Here is a 22078-nt window from a genome sequence, read left to right as displayed (position 1 = left end):
TTGGCTTATTTGGGCTTGACCCAGGTTCGAAAGAATTATTTAGCCAAACAAATCTCGCAGCTACCAACCCTTTTGACAATAGCCCGCGAGGCGCGGATTGAGGTCTCATCCTAGGTAGCAGGGGAGGGTGCTGGAACTAGGTTTCCGCACCCTAGGGATGTCTTGGATGTGGTTTGGGGCTCACACGATGTTCTGCAGCCTCGCGCTACGCTAGATCCGTGCAGATCAGAATACCTTTATCGCGCTTATTACAGATTGAATCAGTTATTACTAGTTTGATCTAGTTGAAAAGGTCTTTAAGCAAACATTTATTACTTTTGGTGACTTCTCACATCAATATTAATCCAGTTTACATGTATTCAATCGTAGAAAATGTAGAAATCATAATAGTTCAGTTATCATAATAGAGTAAAGTCGTAACCAACACAGAATTCAGAAGAAACTTATCTTTATTATCAATCTTCAACAATACATCCAGATCCACCCTGCGCACTCAGCTATAGGGATCCACGCACACAACTACGAACTTTCCAGGCCTCTATGCACACAACTGCAGAGCCTCTACCTTCTACCCTACTCCCTCGACTCGGACTTACAGACACTTTCAAGCTATTGCCTTTTAGGACCCATTACATTCCATCTTCCCAAATAACTGCTTTTCCCTCATAGAGCCGCGCTCTATTTATACTCTCCCTTGGCCTACGCTCCCTCCGTAGGCCGACTCTATTACTCTTTCTTTACATTATTTTTGGGTGGACTACCCTTTGACTCAACCTACTATAGTTCACACTCCACACTTTCCGCGGAGTCTTTTACCCTAATATTACCCAAAATTCCGGGCTTCGTACCCCATACTCATTCCACGGGGCTTGTGCTACCCAATAGTCCCCCAACACAATCATCATGAGTGATCCCGAGTCACTTACTAGCATGGCTAGATGCTTTGGCTTGACTTCACAGTCTGCCTTTCGTTGAGTGGTGCTTGTCATCCGGCTGCTCCTACTTTGTCTCCTGCAATGCTTTCCCTGCTTCAGTTTTTTGACCATATCTTGCAACCAATGATACTCATTTTCTTTTCTCGATTAACACATAACACCCCCTCCGAGGATTTTAGCATAATCGGGGGAGCCACATACGGGAACCCCTGGTACCATTGTAGTCCTTTCCGACCAATGTATCTTCTTTTCGCACCGTCTGCTACAGCTTGTGTTGCAATTTTGAAAGACCCTGGGTGCGTTCCGCGTGATCCCAATCATCAGGAACAATTAGAGGCGACTTATGGACTGCATCTCCACCCATGGTCATCATCTGTCCATCCTTCTTTTGTTCTATTATAACACGCCATCTGGCCCCTAGGCGGGGCGACGACATCCGGACCAATTCTACTTCGCATTCCCTGTTTTCCGGTACATCCCCTGCTAGTGACACTGTAGCCTATGGGATACCCGCAGCTGTCAATACCAGACTCCTTAGAGAGTCCTACCCCTTCTTCAGCCAGATTACTACCTTCGGGCATATGCCGGGTGCAAAGATGATGAACAACTCCATTTGTATTTTCAAAGCATAGGTTGCCCAGCGGATTTCCCATGGTGATTTATAAGCCATGTGAACTGCAAATGCCTGGATTACTGCTTGTTCCAGTTCGTGTAACCTTCTCGTGTGAAATATGTGGTCGATCATTTCATATATGGCTCGTATTGTGGCTCTTAATTACCTGCCGCCCACTTCCTTTTGCCATAATGCAGCCATCTTGTCATGAACAGTGGTATTAACGGTCATCAGTTCTTGGAGCGGTGCACCCGCAGGGCTCTGTCCGCAGAACCATGCCCCTAATTGTTGGCCAATTGTACACACACCCTGATATCCACACATCTGTTCCCCAGACTGCTTTATCATCCCTCACTCTCTTTCAACTGGTCAGAGTGGTGAGACTCTTCATGGAACAATTAGTCAGGCAGTCGGCCTACTTGTATAGAGCTTCAGGTGACTGCCATTCACTCTTCCCAGGAAGGGGTATCCGTTGAGCTTACCCAGCTGAACTGCGTCCCCATCAATTACTTCTTTGATGGCATAAGGCCCCAACCAATGCATGCAGAGCTTACCTAGGAATTTCTTGAACGTACTGTTATATAACAATACGAGATCATCCTCCTTGAACGTGCGCCCCTTGATATGGCGATCATGCCATGCTTTCTCGATCTGTTTTTGTAGTTGTTGGTGAAATCCCGCTAGAAATCGTTCTTCGTCCAGTTCATTGAGTTGTGCGAACCTTTCCTCGAAGACCCCACAATCTGCCATTCCTGTAGCTGCTACAATCCGCAGACTGGGCAAGATATATTCCATAGGCATCATGACCTCCTTACCATAGACTAGTCGAAACGGTGTCTGGCCTGTCAACTTTTTGCACGTGCTTCAGTATGCCCATAACACAGTAGGGATGCGCAAGTCCCAATCATTCCATCACGCATTGCAGATCTTAGTCAGCGCGGTTTCCAAAATTTTGTTGAATGCCTCAATGGTCCTGTTTGCTTGTGGATGGTATGGCGTGCTCTGTTGGTGATGTATCTGGAATTCCTTAGTGAGCGCGTTGACACTTTCATTCAAAAAATGTGTTCCTCGAACACTCATGAGAATCTTAGGACACCCAAACCTATTCAACACATTTTCGAGCAAGAACTTTGCTACTATCGTGGCTATGCAATCTTTAACAAGCTGTGCTTCTTCCCACCGAGTTAAGTATTTGGTTGCAGTGATAATATATCATGCACCTATCTTCCCTCGTGGTTCAATAGGCTCGACGAAGTTGATCGCCCATTTCTCAAATGGTTGTAGCGTTACTTGTGGCTGAAGTGGCATTTCATCCCTTCGCGACGGCTTACCCATTCGTTGGCATACATCGCAGGCCCAACATTATGCTTTTGAATCTTGATGGAGGGTAGGCCACCATAATCTGGCGCGAAGAACCTTCTGGGCTGTGGCACGGCCCACATAATGTCCACTAGCAACCCCTCCATGTGCTTCGGCAAGGATCAGTTCTCGCTCAAACTCTGGTATACATCTGCGTAATATCTCATCATGGCCCATCTTGTAGAGATGGCCGACAGTCACAGTGAAATTTGCTGCTCGTGTCACCAATTCCTTTTTTTTTTACATAGAATACCCCTGCGGCGCAGTGTTGGTAGTCAAAAAATAGATTATATCTTCAAAGTGGCCATCCACAATGTGCACTGCATACAACTAGGTGTTTGGGTGTCCTTCTTCTAGATTCGTGGGTTCCTCACCTGTTTCAATCCAAGATAAGTGGTCTAGACCCGCATTTAGATGTCCAGGCTTTACAACAACCTCAAAATCATAGTCCTGAAACAACAGCAACCATCAATAGATGCGACCCCCCAACATAAGCTTATTCACTAGGTATTTTCACACAGAGTGATCAGTATAGATCTTAAAATTTCCTCCAAGAAAGTAGTGATGATACTTCTGGAGTGCGTACACCATTGCCAATCCCTCTCGCTCAATAGTAGAGTAATTCTTTTTGGCTTTTGACAACCTTCGACTTCCAAACGCAATTGGGTGGTCAATTCCTCCACGCCTTCCTGAGTAAGTACTACTCTTAACGCGATACACGACATGCACATGGAACTCCATGTCCAATTTTGGAAAGATCAAAATAGTGGTAGCTCCCATTTTTTCCTTCAGCAATTCCAGGCTTTTGTTACATTCCTCATTCCAGCAATACGTAGCATCCTTTTTTAACAATTGTTCCATTAGAGCCGTGATTTGGGATTAACCTTTTATGAACTTCTGATAGTACCCTGTGTGTCCCAGTGTGGCATGGAGCTGTTTGACACTATGCGGTGCTTGCAAACCTAGTACAAAAATGACATTTTCTGGATCCACCATCAGACCTTGCCTACAAACTATGTGACCCAGCAAGTTCCCGAAAGGAACAAGGAATGTACACTTCTTTAGATTGAGCGCAATCTGGTGTTGACGGCAGGTATCCAGCATTAATCGTAAGCTCTCACTATGTTTCTTAACTAGGCCAAAGACGGTCCAATCATGAATATAGACTTCCAAGAATTTATGTATAAATTCCTTGAATGTGGCTACCATAATGCGGGAAAATATTGCCAGCGTGTTCTTCAGCACAAATGGCATCATTGTATACTGAAAGCAACCCCATTCCGTAGCAAATGTTGTCTTTCTTCGATCCTCCGGTGTGATCTTGATCTGATGGTATCTAGAGAATCCATCCATAAAGGAATATGCTTCCTGTCCACCCACATTTTCTAAGACTTCATCGGTAAATGGTGTGGGAAATGGATCGTTAACACAAGCATTATTGAGTTTTCGTAAATCCATGCAGATGCGGATCTCACCCTTCTGTTTCTTCTCTTGTACCACCATCGGACTTACCCAATCAGACTCCTCAACTAGTTCAATGATCCCGGCTACCAGCATCTTGTCCAACTCTTCTCGTACTTTTGCTTTGTATTTTGGATTCAATCAGTAAGGTCACTGATTTATTGGCTTCACGTCAGGCTTCAAAGTTATCTTCATCATTCCTAGTTGGCCCCGAATTCCTTTTAGCTCTGTAATCTTAGTAGGGAAGAGGTCTCGATATTCCTTGAGCAACTCGACGACCTTTTCCACTGTAGCGTCGTCCCAGTAATCCCCAAGCATAACATACTTCGGTTCTTCCTCTGTTTTGATATTCACTTGCTTCATTTTTAATGGCGCTGCATGATCCAGGTGGATATTGGTGGCCACCTGCCATGTCCACCTGGACCCCCACCATTGTTTCTCTCAGTATTTTCAGTTTCCTTAGTTGTAGCACAACCTACTATTTTTAGCAGTTTTTCGGGTCCTAAACTTTCGGAGCCATTTTGAGGCCCTAAATGACATTTTTTGGGAAATCTGGGGGCAGCATGGGTCCATCGATGGATGTTTCCCTTCCCAAAGTGGTAGTGCTTAGATAGATCTTTCTAACGAGCTATTGTACGCGTCAAACAGAGATCGTATGCCAAAGTTATGACCCCAAGAAGTTGATATACCAATTTACCCAAACGGGGCCAACAGTTTGGCATTTCATCTTCTAGGGTTAGGTTTTGGAATGTTAAGGGTTTTCCATTGTTTCTAAAAAATAAATAGGCCTTTGAGCCTCATTGTAAGACAATTCAGAGGCATGTAGCCACCACATCTCTTCTCAGAGATAAGCTACCATCGCCCTAGCTGGTTTATTTCCATTATTGTTTGTAAGCATATTTCAGTATTTTACATTAATGAAATGAAGTATTATTTCCACTGCATATCTGTGTTTATGGTTATCTCTGTAATTTGTTGCATTCCTATTTAAGTCCAGATCAGTGGTATCAGAGCGGTCTACTTTTTCTCTGTTTTTCTTTGCATGTCCCCAACGAGGTCGGGATATAAGGAGTTAGGGCTTGAACTGGTCGAACCTTTGCAAGACTAGCCTCGCAAATCCCGACGGCCTCCCATGGAGGATGAGAAGAAAGACGAGGGGGTAGGAGATCCTATCAAAATATTGCTCGAAGAAGCCCTCGAGTGACAATGGAACGTGATGATGGACAGCTTTGCCCAAATCCTTCAGCGACGCATCGGCTTCCAGCAGCTACTCTAGAAACGCGACGCCCTTTAAGGTACAAGTTAATTTTGAAATCCCCATATTCAAGGGTCAGATAGATGCAGATGTTGTAGATAAATAGTTAAATATGCTAGAGGGTTATTTTTCTGTTCATGAATTTTCAAGTCGATAAAAGATTGTTTTCGCTCTTCTCAAAGCAGACCCCACGTCAAGGACTGGTGGGAAACCTACTGCGAGCAGAAGGATGAAAGTACCGGCTCACTATTTTCAGCCGCACCCACCTGGAATTCATTCCGGGAGGCCATCAAGGAGTAGTACTACCCTGTCGGAAGCTATGAGGATGAATACATAAAGTGGACCATGCTGCGGCAGGGAAGGGACCAAGACGTGCCGGAGTTCACCAATCTTTTCCATACCCTTCACATAAGGTTGGGTATCAAGGATTCAGAGCAGCATTTGATACTCAAATACCGCGGTTGCCTGTACAAGTACATCCAGGAAGAAATACAATTCCTAAACATCTCCTCGCTCGGCACAGCATACCAATATGCTATCAAGGTCGAGCAGAAGTTTAAACAGAAGAAGCGAGACTTTGGATCTGTGAATCCAAAGCAAGGGAAAGGTGCCCCTAAACCACATAACAAAGGACAAAGCCAAGGTGGGGCAGCCCAAGACAACCCGCCGAAGCTGCAACCAAAGAATAGCGCCGTGAAGCCAAAAAAGGACATGGGAAAATGGTGTGAGTTCCATAAGAGCTCCACTCACAACACAAGTGAGTGTTGGGCCAAGTAGTCACTGGTGGCTGAGCTAAAGGTTTCAGAATCAGATGCATGTTCCAATTCTGAGTTAGAACCTGACAAGGGGAATGACAAAGGGAAGCAGATCATTGATGCGGATCCCAACGCCACTGTTGCTACCGCCAAGATCCAGAAAAATCAACCCGAAGATCTAGAGGAGGAGGAGCGTCTCTTCCACTCCCAGATGTGGGTAAAGGGCTCCCCACTACAATTCATTATCGATAGAGGGAGCCAAAAGAACCTCATTTCGGCAGAGGTCATGAAGCGGTTGGGCTTACTGACTACAGCACATCCACAACTGTATACCATTGGGTGGCTTCACCAAGGACGAGATCTTCGCGTGAGCCAGCAGTGTCCCCTTCCATACAACATCAAGCCCTTCACGGATGAGGTATTGTGTGACATTGCTCCCCTTGAAGTTTGTGATGTATTATTAGGAAAACCATACTTGTGGAAACGACATGTTGTGTATGAATCAAGGCCCCATGTTGTTATTATTACATTGGGAAATAAGTTGTACAGGATACCAGAGGTAGCACCACCTATCGCCATCTCTTTGATCACTGCAAAACAATGCAGTGAGCTCATTTCCAAAACCGGGAAATTTGTTTTCCTGATGATACGCCCTCAAGGAAAGAAGAAGATGGTGGTTGTGGCCTCCAGACAGGGCCCCTCCGCATGACAACTACAGATGGACGAGGTCGTGGAGGAGTACGAGGACATCTTCACCTCCCCCGCAGGGGTTCCTCTGCACTGTCAGGTCAAGCACTCCATCGATCTGACCCCAGGTGCACCGCTACCCAATGGACCAATTTATCGACGCTCTGTTCTAGAGAATGATGAAATCAAGAGGCAGATTCAGGAGCTCTTGTAGAAAGGTCACATCCATCCTAGTTCATCACCTTGTGGGAGCCCAATCATGTTGGTACAGAAGAAGGATGGGACTTGGAGACTCTGTATTGACTATCGGGCGCTGAACAAGATCACTGTCCATAATAGGTACCCGATCCTGTAGATTGATGACCTCCTAGACCAATTAAAGGGGGCGAAATATTTCAGCAAGATCGATTTGAAGTCAGGATATCACCAAGTACCAATCGAACCCTCTGATGTGTGGAAGACTGCCTTCAAAGCCAAGGAGGGCCTTTTCAAATGGTTGGTTATGCCTTTTGGATTGACGAATGCTCCTGCAACCTTCATGAGGCTAATGGATGACATCTTGTGGCCATTCAACAACTCATTTGTAGTGGTATACTTGGATGACATTTTGATCTTCAGCCAGAGTTGGGAAGAGCACCTCCACCATATCCGACAGGTTCTCCAAACACTGCGGCAACACAAGTTATGTGCCAATTTGGAGAAATGCACTTTTGGCATGACCCAAGTCTAGTATCTAGGATACATTATTGATGAACAGGGGGTGCATGTCGATCTAGCCAAGATCCAAGTCATTCGGGATTGGCCATCTCCAACCACTCTGATAGAGCTCCACAACTTTCTAGGTCTTGCCAACTTCTACCGCAGGTTTGTGTTGGGGTTTTCTCATATCACTTGGCCCTTGAGTCAAGTCACCAAGGGAGGAGCGAAAGAAAAATTATTTTGGTCTGAATCTCAACAGAAGGCATTCATAGAGTTGAAAGATCGCCTTTGCATGGCACCAGTGCTTGCGTTACCAGATTTACAACAACCATTTGAGGTTGAGACAGATGCCTCTGACTATGCTATTGGGGCAGTCCTTACTCAACATGGGCATCCAGTGGCATATCGAAGTGAAACACTTTCAGACATAGTCAAGAAGTATCCCACTTATGATAAAGAGATGTATTCCATTGTGCAGGCCTACCGACAATGGAAGCATTACATTTTGGGGAAGGAAACGGTCATCCACATAGACCACCGACCCTTGCAGTTCATACAGACCCAAGGGAAATTGCAGAATGATCGCCATCAGAAGTGGTCTACACACCTACAACAGTTCCATTTGAATATCAAGTATAAGAAGGGCAGCACCAATAATGTTGCAGATTGCCTCAGTCGACCACCGATCATGGCATTAACCACTGCGCTCAACTCTTGTGGGCATGAGACTTTTGATTGGCCACTTCTCTACAAAAGTGACCCAGAATTCGACCACACATACTAGACACTCTTGGAGGGTCAGCATGTTCCAGATTTTCACCTCTAGGATGCCCTGTTATGCCACCTGGGTCACCTTTGTGTTCCTTCAAGTGAGCGTGCCAAGATGATTTGGGAAGCACACTACAGTCAGGCTGCTGGGCATTTCAAGGTCGAGAAAATAGTGGCAGTATTGCAAAAGTATTTCTATTGGCCGAATCTTCGACAGGATGTTGGGAAGTACATCAGATCATGTATTGCCTGTGCCATTGCCAAACTGGCCATCAAGAAGCAAGGCCTCTATGCCCCACTGCCTAACCCTAGTGGACCTTGGGAATCCATCTCCATGGATTACATGTCAGGCCTTCCTTCCACTAAGCATGGAAATGAATGTGTTTTTGTGGTCGTCGACAGGTTCTCGAAGATGGCTATTATGGTGGCCTGCAAGAAGAATATCACAGTAGAAGCCATTGCTAAACTCTTCTTTGAACGAGTGTGAGTGTACTTTGGGATCCCATAGTCTATCATCTCAGATCGGGACAGTCGGTTCCTTAGTACATTTTGGTCCAGTCTCTGGTCAATGCTGGACACCAAACTCACTAAGTCCATAGCCTTCCATCCTCAAACTAATGGCCAAACAGAGGTTGTCAATAGGATGATTATGCACATTCTCCGCATGTACAACTCAAAGCATCCACGTACATGGGACTAGAGCCTCCCCTATGTTCAGCATAGCTACAACCAAGCTCTTCACAGCTCTACTGGCCACAGCCCTTTTCAGGTGGGCTTGGGATTCCAGCCACTAAGCCCCATTGACGTGGCCATGCCACTTGTAGCTACTCACATAGATTCAGCTCATGTCTAGTCTGAAACAGATAAGGCAACCAGCTTCATCGAGCACATCCAACATATTCGCCAGCAGGTCCATGACATTCTGGAGAAATTAAATGCCAAGTACAAGCAGCGACATGATCAACATCGGGTGCCACACAAGTTTCAGGTGGGCGACAAAGTCTGGTTGCATCTGCAAAAGGAATGCCTTACTAGAGCCTATCGAAAACTGAGACCACTATGATATGGTCGTTACACCATTACTAAGGCTGTGGGAGACAATGCATTTGACCTCAACATTCCCCCATTCCTTGGCCTGCACCCAGTGTTCAATGTGGACCGCCTTTGGCCATACTTTCCACCATTACTAGACACATCCGACATTGCAGAATAGCCCACACCCACATAATTAAATCCAGATTGCATGGAACAAGCTGCAACTGATTGAATCATGGACACACAGATCAAGAACACTCGCCAACAGAATATCCAACTGTATCGAGTTGTCAAAGCAAGCCAACTCCTTCACCAGGGCAAGTGGGTCACCAGGGACCAAGTTCAGCAAAAGTTTCCTCATCTCATGCAGGAACTCAATGCAATGGGGACCATTTCTTCCTAAGGGGGGAGGACTGATCCAGGTGGATATTGGTGGCCACCTTCCAAGTCCACCTGGACCCCCACCATTTTTTCTCTCTGCATTTTCAGTTTCCTTAATCGTAGCACAACTTACTATTTTTAGCAGTTTTTCAGGTCCTGAACTTCCGGAGCCATTTTGAGGCCCTAAAAAACGTTTTTTGGGAAATATGGGGGAAACATGGGTCCATGGACTAATGTTGCCCTTCCTAAAGTGGTATTTCTCGGATAGATATTTCTAACGAGCTATTGTACACATCAAACAGAGATCGTATGCTAAATTTATGACCCCGAGAAGTTGATATACCAATTTACCCAAACAGGGCCCACAGTTTGGCGTTTCATCTTCTAGGGTTAGGTTTTGGAATGTTAAGGGTTTTCCATTGTTTCTCAACAATAAATAGGCCTTCGAGCCTCATTGTAAGACATTTCAGAGGCATGTAGCCACCACATCTCTTCTTAGAGATAAGCTGCCATTGCCCTAGCCGGTTTATTTCCATTACTATTTGTAAGAATATTTCAGTATTTTACATTAACGAAATGAAGTATTATTTCCGCTGCATATCTGTGTCTATGGTTATCTCTATAATTTGTTGCATTCCTGTTTAAGTTCAGATCAGTGCGACCCCTGGATCTTCTATTTCAGGGTTGCGCACTTCCCGACTTCCTTTGGATTATGGTATATGTATGTCACGTGGATCATCCTTGTCCTCTTCTACTGTTACATTGTAACATTCCAAGGCCCGGCTCAACTGTCACGACCAGTCTGGTTGCATGACTTCTTCTGGTTCCAATGGCAACATGAAAATTGCGGTCTTTACTAGCTTTAAGGCGTCATCCACTGTATCCATCCATTGATCCTCAAAAAGAAATGTTGATAGAAACCTTTCACGCAAGATATCCCACTTACCTGTTCCACGTCGGAGCTTTGTTTCAGTATACCAATTCCTTGGGATGACATCTAGGGTATGAAAAAAAAGGTGTACCCATTCTGGTTGCGGCTCCTCGCCATAGGCTTTGGTCCATTTTCTCAGGTGTATGTGCGGTTTCTCTCATTCGTCATATTTCTCCATTAGTTGGAGTGTTGGCTTCCCAAATTGTACCTGCATCATGCACTTACAACTTCGCCAATCTGTGAAATTTCCTTCATGGGTACCCCACCATGTCATCGGTGTCAAGCGCAATGCCCATTTGAGCACATCAAATCACTGGTACTTTGGTACTGCCTTCTCAAACTTCATCAGGAATTCATTTACTATTGTGAGCCTGTCATACACTGGTAGCTCGTGGTCCTGAGCTTTAATGCAGTATACAGATTTTGTTAGCATATTGCAGCTTAAAGTAGTTGCCCCGTTCATTCTATTTCGCCATTGCTCATCTTCTTCCTCTGAACCATCGATGTATGGTTCCATGTAACCCTGTGAGATTCTCTGTTCCTCCATTACCTTACCCTTTATTGGCCTTTATGCAACAATTTTGTAGATGCAATCCAATTCTTTGTCCTTCTCGTCGTCGCGCACAGGTTCCATGTAGCGGGTCCCTCGATTGGATCTAGAAGAACCACTACGCGGTGCTAATTTTTCTCAAATATCATCTTCCTATGCTTGAAATTAATAATCCCATTCATGTCAATGGCCCAGTCTATTCCCAACAATGTGGGTATGGGCTTCTTTCATCCACTATCTCAATAACTTCAAAGTCCATTCTAGTGCTTGCACCATCCAGGTCTATGGTGACTCCTTGCAGCCTACCCATGGGCAAGATCTTCTGTTGATTTTCCATCCGTAATTGGATCGGTGACCATTGGAGTGGGGGTTTGCCATTACGCTCCCATGTCTGGTTGGGCAAGACGTTTTCATCCGAACTGAGGTCGAGAATGACTTGATCCATCTCATAGTCACCAATCCACGTGGTTAACCACATTTCTTGTCTGATCCGCAATGTATGGCTCCCCATTCATCGGACTATGCAAGGTTCTCCCCATCCTGCGTATTTGTTAATTACCTCCTGCAATCCTTTCACTGCCTTATTATCGCGAAGTAACTTCATGCAAGTTTCTATCAAAGTTGCTAACATCGAGGGACCTTTATATGCCTAAGATTGATCTCCTTCTAAGGTTGCATCGCTCCTTAGTATCATATTTATTGTAGGTTCTTCATCGCGTGGTTCGGCCCTTATCATCTAGACATTCTGTGTCGACGCAAGAGGTGCTGTCCTTTTTTCATGAATCTGTGCTAGTAGTATAGGGCAATCTAGCAGTTCATGGTTGAATTTTTCACAATAGGGATATGATACTTGAGTTGGATTTGTGCAATCCCACGCGTAGTGTCCTGGTCCTCCACAATTGTCACAAATTAGCTGTCCTCGACCTCGTCCTTGGAATCCACTGCGCAGAAATGTTGCAACTGGATTTTGACCTCATCCCACAATCTGTATTTGGTAGGCAGGTACCTGATCCACCAACATTCGACAATCTCTGTCCTTGTGACCCACCGATCTACAAAAGTTGCAAAAGAGATGCTGTGGGGTTTGATTGTATTTCGGCAACAGGTGGCAATTATCTGTGTTATGTTTTCCTCCTACTTGACAGATTATGCACCAGAGTGGCACGATCACACTCGGCCCTGCCTGTGCCTCTTGTCACAATGGTGCTGGTCCCCCCGTGACCACAAGGTTTACTGCGACTGGAAAATGGTCTTTATCATGTCCCTGGCCCCTACACTTGACGCACCAAAATTCTTCCCGAACTTTCGGCACCTGGTCTTGTTTTAACTTTTGTATTTCCAAACACAAATTTTTGACCTGCGCTTGGATTTGCTGAGCTCCCAACCCTGGGTCTTGTACCGGGGTTTTGTGCAGCTGCATTGATGCCTCTAGCACTTCTGCTTAGGTTGAGATCTTCTATTGTGACAAAGTCGATTTAAGATATGGCGTTAATGATGCGATAAACCAAGCGGGGTGTTATGCATCCATCAGGGTCATGTTGGCTTCATGAATAGTGCTTTTTAACCTCTGATCCAGATCCCACAAGGTCTCACCAGGCATTATCGTGATTTCTTTGAATCCTACGACCAATTGCGACTCTGATTTTGGCCGACTGAACTCCTTTTTTAACTCCGTGTAGATGTATGCTATCCCTGCCGTTGGATTAATGCCCGAATACTTCATATACCATGTTAGCGCTCAGTCCTACAGTGTGCTAACTAAGATGACTTTCTTGATAATATCATCCATGATCTACTGCACATCCCATACTGAATTCAATACAAACCAAAAAATTTTCGGATCTTCACTTCCTGCTCCCTTCAATATTGGTAATTGGATGGCGCTCGCCATTATTACTGTCCTAATCCTTCGTCACTTTTTCTTCTAGTGTCCCTGCCTTTCACACTAGACACCCCTTAGGAAGATTCTAGTCCCAACAACGGAACCATTTGTTGGATTATTTGGGCTTGGCCCAAGTTCGAAAGAATTATTTAGCTAAACAAATCCCGCAGCTACCGGCCCTTTCGGCAACAACCCGTGAGGCGCGAACTGAGGTCTCACCCGAGGTAGGAAGGGAGGGTGCTAGAACCAGGTTTCTGCACCCTGGGGATGTCTTGGATGTGGTTTGGGGCTTGCACGCTATTCTGCAGCCTCGCACTATGCTAGATCCACACATATCGAAATACCCTTATCACGCTTATTATATATTGAATCACTTATTACTGGTTTGATCTAGTTAAAATGGTCTTTAAGCAAACATTTATTTCTTTTGGTGACTTTGCACATCAAGATTAATCTAGTTTACATTTATTCAATCATAGCAAATGTAGAAATCATAATAGTTCATTTATCATAATAGAGTAAAGTCGTAACCAACATAGAATTCAAAAGAAACTTATCTTTATTATCAATCTTAAACAATACATCTAGATCCACCCTGCGCACTCAACTACAGGGGTCCGTGCACATAGTTGTGAACTTTCCAGGCCTCTGTGCACATAGCTTTAGAGCCTCTACCTTCTACCCTACTCCCTCGACTCAGACTTATAGATGCTTTCAAGCTATTTCCTTTTAGGACCCATTACATTCCATCTTCCCAAAGAACTTATTTTCCCTCATAGAGCCACGCTCTATTTATACTCTCCCTTGGCCTGCGCTCCCGCCGCGGGCCGACTCTATTACTATTTCTTTACATTATTTTTGGGTGGACTACCCTTTGACTCAACCTACTATAGTTCACACTCCACGCTTTCCGCGAAGTCTTTTACCCTAATATTACCCAAAATTTTGGGCTTCGCACCCCATACTCGTTCCACGGGGCTTCCGCTACCCAACAGTCTTGATTAAATACTAGATGAAATAAGGACTCTTCCCTATGGGTGTTCGATGTATAGAAGCGTGACAGTTGTGCATAAAACCTAGTGATATTGATCAACATCCAATCTGGTCTCTTGAAAAATGAAAATGATCCATGATAACTTCATAGGGAGATGCAAATACCTTGATGGATATGATGTTGAAGCTTGTTGATTGATTCGTTTCAGGAATATATTGATTGATGTTTGCAAGATGAAGAGCATGGAAAAGGGAACTCTAAGTATTATGTGAAAATAAACCAAGTAAAGGGATGTTGATCTTAGAACAAGCAAGTAGTAGTATTTGATATCATGACTAAAGGTTTTTATGATTTGGTAACTCTAATATTTATGGTTTTTTTTGAGATGTGATTTGGCTACATGTTGTAGGAGTACATGCTAGAAATATAACAATTGAGATAATATATCTGCAGGTGTTTGGATTAACTATTAAGAAAGGAAAACTCAAGTCTTGGAAAATCAAAAGTCTTGGACACTTGAGCTAATTCATAACCATATTTTGGAGAAACAAATAACTGAAATTATGCTATGATTGGATGGGTTTGTGGAGTAGTGTAAATTGGAGAAAAATTATCTTACTCCTACCCATACAAATTCATGTTATATAGCATATTCTGTGACATATCTTCAGTCTGATGTAACTGTCCTACATAATAGAACTGACATTTCGAAGGACCAATGCATGAAAACTTGTTGATTTCTTAATTGACATAGCTTGTACAACTTAAATAATCCGCTGTCTATGTTAATGAAATGATGTTTTTCTTTATTTACAAGTGAAGTACTAACACATGCTAGATAGTTCCAAGGCATGATAGGCATGCCAAGATGTGTCAGGTGCCAAGGTGTGGTGTGAATGCATGCTAGGGAGTGTGGGGGCCAAGTACCAGGGAATCACAAGGGAGCACTCATTTCAAATGCATGGGAATGAAGTGTCAGCGAGTTTCAGGTGTGCTAAGGAGGGAGAGAAAAGGTATGTTATCCAGTGCCAAGGCATCACAAGGGAGAACTAGGTCAAAATGCATGGAAATGAATGAATAAGAGTGTGTGCTAAGGAGTGTCAGTGAATTCTAGGTGTCCCAAGGATGGAGTGTGTTAGGAGAAGTTCATAATACGACTTGCAAGATGCAAGCCTATGGTTGTGATAAGGCATGTACAAAGTAGTTTCAGACAAAGGGAGAATTTGATTTGGGCATAACATTGTTTTGTCAATGACTTGGTTGGGTTCCCAAGTCGCAAAAGAAGTAAATCTATATGTGAGGGCATGATAACTAGGGAGTTCCAAGGTGTTTTAGGGAATGCCAGGAAGTACTAACACATGCTAGACAATTCCAAGGCATTTTAGGCATGCCAAGACATGCCAAGTGCTAAGGCATGCTAAGAAGTTCTAGGTGCCAGGGTGTGGCGCCAACACATGCTAGGGAGCATTAGGGCCAAGTTCCAGGGAAAAACAAGGGAGCACTAGTTTCAAATGTATGGAAATGAATGAACAAGAGTGTGACAAAGAATGTTAATGAGTACGAGGTGTGCTAAGTGTCGAGGAGTGCTAGGATATGCTAGGGAGTGCCAAAGCATGCCAAGAAATGCAGAGGATGTGAACGCATGCTACATAGTGCCAAAGGATTGTTAGGCATGCCAGGTGATATGGCATGTCAAGATGTAAACTTTTCTGCTTGGTTGTTTTACAACCACTGTTGGATGTGAGCCTTGTATTTGTAACTTGTTAAGCTGTATGAGTTGATATTCAACACGAGTAGCCTAAGATGAGTTATAGGAAGTTCTTAGGTGAACAAGGCATAGTCTAGTTGTAGTAATTGTAACTTGGTCAAGTTGTTGTTATAGTTGAGGCAGGATTTGGTTCAGTTCCCATGTTGCAAAAAATGTAAGGGTAGTTGTGAGGGCATGATAGCTAAGGAGTGTTAGGGCATGCTAAGGAATGAAAAGGCATGCTAACACATGCCAGACAATGTATTTTCATGCCAAGGAGTGTTGGGGAGTGTTAGGGCTAGGCACAATATTATGTTTTCAATTACTTGGTTGGTTTTCTAAGTCAAAAAAATGGTAAGGCTATCTATAAGGGCATGACAACTAGGGAGTGCTAACATGTGCTAGGAAATGCCAAGAAGTGTTAACACATGCTAGATAGTTCCAAGGCATGTTAAGCATGTTGCTGGGGCCTTCATTTTGAGTTTTTGCGAGAAGACAAGACATGAACATGTGGCGGGGATGACCGGTCGAGTTGCGAAGCTGGCAGCTGAGGGGGGGAACATGAACCAAGAGTGGTCCAACAATTGTGGAAAGGTGGCGGGGGAGAGCAAGAGCATTTGAGCAAGAGAAACCAAGAAAGTAGAGAGCAAAGGAAGCCAAAGACAGAGTCAGCCGAGAAGGAAACAAGTGGAACTAGTAGTCTAGGTGTGGAGCAGAGGATAAAAGGCAGATGAAAGGATGGGAAAGCATTGGTGAATACTAGTTGTTGATCATGAACCAAGTGAGCTAGGAATTAGTGCAACCTTGTTGAGTTGAGGAAGGTGAGTACACCCTTTCTCTATTGGTCTCTGATCTGTGGGTTGGGCCATTCTTGTTGGTTATTATTGGGCTTCGAGCCTTCTATACTTATTTATGTATTTCTTTCTATGAAGCGTAATGAAAGAGACAGTTGAGTTCTATACTAGTTCTTTAAAAAATCTAGATATCTATCTATATGTTGTATGATTTCCTAAGGTAATGTGAGTAGAATAGTCTGGTTAGATTACAATAGGTGCTTGGTTGTTATGAGTTAAGATCAGTTGTAGGTTTCCATTCCCTTGGTGCCTCATTCTACCCCCTCACACTTCAGTCATGACACACCTCAGGTGACACTCCTTACCCTCTCTAGGCAAGGTGAAAATGTCAATGTTGTTATAGACTACAATGGAGCCTTCTTGGCCCCTTGTACCTAAACCCAGGGTCTCTTCCCTATTCACATTTTCATGCCAACACATGAAAATTCATGCCAAGTACTAAGGCATGCCAAGATGTGCCATATGTTAGGGTGTGACACCAACACATGCTAGGGAGTGCTAGGAAACACAAGGGAGCACTAGTTTCAATTGCATGGAAATGAATGAATAACAATGTGTGATAGGGAGTGTTAACGAGTTCCAAGAGTGCTAAGGAGGGAGTGAAAATGTATGCTAGGTAGTGCCAAGGCATGCTATAGTGCTATGGAAGCATGCCAAGATGTACCAAGTTCCACGGTGTACCAATGCATGCAAAGGAGTGTTAGTGAGTGCTAGGGAAACACAAGGGAGCACTAGGTCAAAATGCATGGAAATGAATGAATAAGAGTGTGTGACAGAGAGTGCAACCAATTACATGTGTTTTAAGGAGGGAGTGACATGGTATGCTAGGTAGGGCTAAGGAAGTCTAGAGTGTGAGGGCATCATTTGATCAAGATGTTTCAAGTGCCAACGTGTTCTAGGAAGTGTTATAGAGTTCCATTGGAGCACAATGGACCACTAGGTCAAAATAATGCATGGAAATGAATGAATAAGATTTTGTGAAAGGAAGTGTCAGTGAGTTTCAGCTGTGTTCAGGGAGTGACAAGATATTATTTGCAGTGCTAAGTCATCCTAGAGGCCAGGGCAACGATATGTCAAGATGTGCCAAGTGCTAGGGTGTGCCAATGCATGCCAAGGAGTGTTAAGGAGTGCCATAGAAACACAAGGGAGTACTAGTTTCAAATGCATGGAAATGAATGAATAAGAGCATGCGACAGATAGTGTCAGTGAGTTCTAGGTGTGTTAAGGAGTGAGTAATAAGGTGTGCTAGGTAGTGCCAGGAATGCAAGAGTTCCAGGGTGACATGCCAAGATGTGCCAGGTGTTAGGAAGTGTTACGGAGTGCCATGGAAACACAAGGGAGAACTAGGTCAAAATGCATGGAAATGAAAGAATAAGAGTGTGTGATAGGGAGTGTCAGTGAGATTCAGGTGTGTTAAGGAGGGAGTGACAAGGTTATATGCTAGGTAGTGCCAAGGCGTGCTAGATTTCCAAGGCATGAGAGGGAGTGCTAGGGAGTACCAAATCATGCCAAGGAATGTAGGGGGCGCTAACACATGCCACATAGTTCCAAGGGATTTTTAGATGTGCTAGGTGCCATGGCATGTTAAGATGTAAACTATGTTGCTTAGTTGTTTTATGGCCACAGTTGGACGTGAGCCTTGACATCATAACTTGTAACTTGTTAAGTTGGATAAGTTGAAATTATACATGAGTAGCCTAAGATGAGTTATAGTCAGTTCTTAGGTGAACAAAGAATAGTATAGTTGTAGTATCTATAACTTGGTCAAGTTTTTGTAGCCGAGGCAAGACTTGGTTGGGTTCCCAAGTCCCAAAAAAAGTAAGGGTAGTTGTGAGGGAATTATAGCTAAGGAGTGTCAGGGCATGCCAAGGAATGAAAAAGAATGCTAACACATGTCAAACATTTCCATTGCATGTTGAGGAATGTTAGGGAGTTTTAGGGCATCACAAGGGAGAACTAGGTCAAAATACATTGAAATGAACACATAAGTGTGTGTCCCAAGGAGTGCTAATGAATTCCAAGTGTCTCCAGGACAAAGTGTGTTAAGAGAAGTTCAGAATAGGAATTGTAGGAGGCAAGCATATGGTTACAATTATAAGGGGTTGCTCAAAGTAGTTTCAGACAAAGGAATACTTTGGGTTGGGCACAACACTATTTTTCCAATGACTTGGTTGCATTCCCAAGTCGCAAAAATCGAAAATATATCTATGAGTGCATGACAATTAGGGAGTGCTAAGGTGTGACAGGGAATGCTAGGAAGTATTGACACATACTAGAAAATTCCAAGGAATATTAGGCATATTAAGACAATCCAACTACTAAGGCACACCAAGATGTGCTAGGTTCCAGGGTGGCGTGAATACATGCTAGGGATTTCTAGCACCAAGTACCAAGGACACATAAGGGAACACTAGTTTCAAATGCATGGAAATGAAGTTTAATTGAGTTCTAGGTGTGATAAAGAGGGAGTGAAAAGGTATGATATGCAGTACCAAGGTATGCTAGAGTGTTATGGGAGCATACCAAGATGTGCGAAGCACCAAGGTGTGCCAATGTGTGCTAAGGAGTGTTAGGGAGTTCCATGGAAACATAAGGAAGCACTAGGTAAAAATGCATGGAAATGAATGAATAAGAGTGTGTGAAAGGGAATGTTAGTGAGTTCCAAGTGTGTTAAGGAGAGAGTGACATGGTATGCTAGGATACGCTAAGTCATGCCATATTACTAGAGCGACATGTAGCCAAGATGTTCCAGGTGCCAGGGTGTGTCAACATGTTGTAGGAAGTGCTAGGGAGTGCCAGGGAAACACAAGGGAGAACTAGGTCAAATTAATGCATGCAAATGAATAAATAAGAGTTTGTGACAAGAAGTGTCAGTGAGATATATGTGTGTTGAGGGAGTAACAAGGTATGGTAGGAAGTGCTAAGGAATTCTATAGGCTAGGGAAACATGCCAAGATGTGCCAGGTGTTAGGGTGTGCCAATGCATGCCAGGGAGTGTCATGGAGTGCCAAGGAAACAAAAGGGATCACTAGTTTCAAGTACATAGAAATGAATGAATAAGAGTGTGTGTGTTATAGGCCAATTTGGTCACATCGACTCCAACTTCCAGATCCGTATTATTAGGGTTCATCAATCCCTAATTCAGTTGTTTTCATTCCCTAATGAGGTCAACCTACATCATGCTTGCCTCCCAAGAGTTTCCATGACACCATTCATCCAAAAAGTGTCCCTAAGGAGATCAGCGCAGGAAGCCTTCTATCAAGATGCATTGCAATGCAGGAATTGCATTGACTAGATGCACTGCAGTGCACCTAGCCTTTGTTTCACCTGCGCTGAGCAAGTTTTAACTAATTTTTCAAATGAATCCATTGGATTCCTCATCCAATGGATGCTTCTGGAAGTTTCCAAGCTAGTTGAGCTCACATTTGGATGAGGAAGAGGATTAATGAACCTCAATCCATTATCCATTCCTCCATGGAACCACCTCCCAAATTTGGCAGAGCATTCATGAGGGTCATTAATGGCTTAACCTCCTCCATTCAGCTATAAATTGATCAAGCATTCAAAGGTTGGTCTAGATTGGAATTTATTGAGCTAAGGAGATGTTGTTTGAATGAGATTAGTAAGAGTATTGTAATGATGTCGAATTGTTGCTTCATGAGGAGAGAAGGAGGAAGTGAAAGCTACAAGTTGGTTTCTCTCTTCTTGCCTCTCTTACCTGTTGATTAAAGAAAAGGTAGCGAATTACTTCGCTTGTTGTTTCTAGACTAGTTACTAAGTCTAGAGGGTTAGGCGTTTGTTAAAACACTAAATTTTACCAAAAAAAATTGGCTACTCCACTGGGGATCAATTAACCCTTTTAGTAGCTTATCTGTCTTCTTAAAGCATTTTGACATACTGTACTTCCTATCATTTATAGAATTCAAGTCTAAATTCACTGAAAATTGAATCAAATTTAAGCATAAAATCGCCTTCAGAATGGCTTCTTGTAATCAGTGCACTTCTCTAACTGACACAGTGCACTTCCTGCATAGATCCAGTGTGATTCAATGCACTGTCTCTAACTTCTACTTGCGCTAATCCCTTTAGCATCAGTTTTCCCATCTAGGAACTGAAGAATTTTGTTAATTTTCATCAGTTTGAATTGCTTATTGAATGTAAATGATGTCTTATCTCTGAAAATAGTTTTTCATCTCCTTAATCCAACCCTACTTTGATTGGATTGATTAATGTTTCTTTAATTTTTTCTTTGTCATTATCAGTCTATAGTCAAAGTTAGAATATAGTTGATTGATCTTTGTCGAAAGAAAGTGTCGTAAAATTGTCTTTTCTTTCAAAAGTTGAATTGTTGTAAAGTCTTCATTCATGAAAGATCGATTGATTGATGTGTGCATTTGATTTGTATTTTCATTTAAAGTGTCGAAAATCTTCATTTCTTTAAAATCAAAAGTGTTGTATAATCTTCCTTTCCCTTTAAAAGAAATTGTCACAAATCGTCATTTTTTATGAAAAGAGTTATGAATCGTTTGTGCATTAGTTTTTCTTATTGCATCGTTCACATTAAGATAAACTGAAAATAAATACATGCAATTTGCATTTTGTAGTTTGTGAATGCTTGAAAGGAATAGTTTAGGGAATTGCATTAGTTTGTGCTCTTTGTTGCTTGTTCAAAAAGTACGTGTATGCTCTATCCCTCATAGCTAGGATTTTCATTGCTGAAATTAAATGGAAAGAGTGCTTCTCATTCTAGTTGCGTTCTTAGGAATTTCAAAAAACATCTCGTGGTGAACCTTAAAGGCAAATTTTAAGCAAGATCAACCTAAAATTTACATCAATTAATCTAATAACACATTGGAACTTAACAAGAAACATCTAGAGGTCTAGGCTAGAGACGTTTTCCGACATATTTAAACCCAGTGGCTGTCATTTTCACTAAGGATGTGTGATTCCTCCTCTTAGATTCGATAAGTGCTATTATGGACTTGTGCTCCCTGTACCGTCAAGTATATGATGGGAGACCCCAATAGGTTGAAATCCTTTATCCCTAGGAGGTCGAGTCTGTTGCCTTATTGATCGCAATGCACCAAACACAGCATTCAAGAATATTAACTGTCGTACGTAAAGTCCTTGGTCATTTCTCTTTCATTTATCACCAAGGTGTATATTGTAGTT

The 22078-nt window shown here is 43.2% G+C and overlaps 1 protein-coding gene and 1 pseudogene across 1 annotated transcript; both read right to left on the bottom strand.

Moving 5' to 3' along the window:
- The window catches only part of LOC149255511 (uncharacterized), a 41552-nt pseudogene extending 39656 nt beyond the window's left edge, over positions 1-1896 (bottom strand).
- A 54-nt stretch (positions 1897-1950) lies between these two features.
- Positions 1951-2349, bottom strand: LOC149255510 (uncharacterized). The gene has a single exon (XM_089455063.1). The coding sequence runs from the start codon at positions 2347-2349 to the stop codon at positions 1951-1953; it is 399 nt and encodes a 132-aa protein (XP_089311189.1).
- Positions 2350-22078: the final 19729 nt, after the last annotated feature.

The sequence above is a fragment of the Pinus tabuliformis genome, chromosome 7, assembly GCF_031772625.1.
Source record: "Pinus tabuliformis cultivar Carrire ecotype Pingquan chromosome 7, CPIR1, whole genome shotgun sequence".
In the NCBI taxonomy this organism is placed as follows: Eukaryota; Viridiplantae; Streptophyta; class Pinopsida; order Pinales; family Pinaceae; genus Pinus; species Pinus tabuliformis.
Note: the sequence above shows the minus strand (reverse complement) of the source record. Positions and strands in the feature narration are given on the sequence as shown.

What these genes read in the sequence shown, in the direction of transcription:
- LOC149255510 (XM_089455063.1), bottom strand. Translation starts at nt 2,349, where the DNA reads ATGCCTATGGAATATATCTTGCCCAGTCTGCGGATTGTAGCAGCTACA.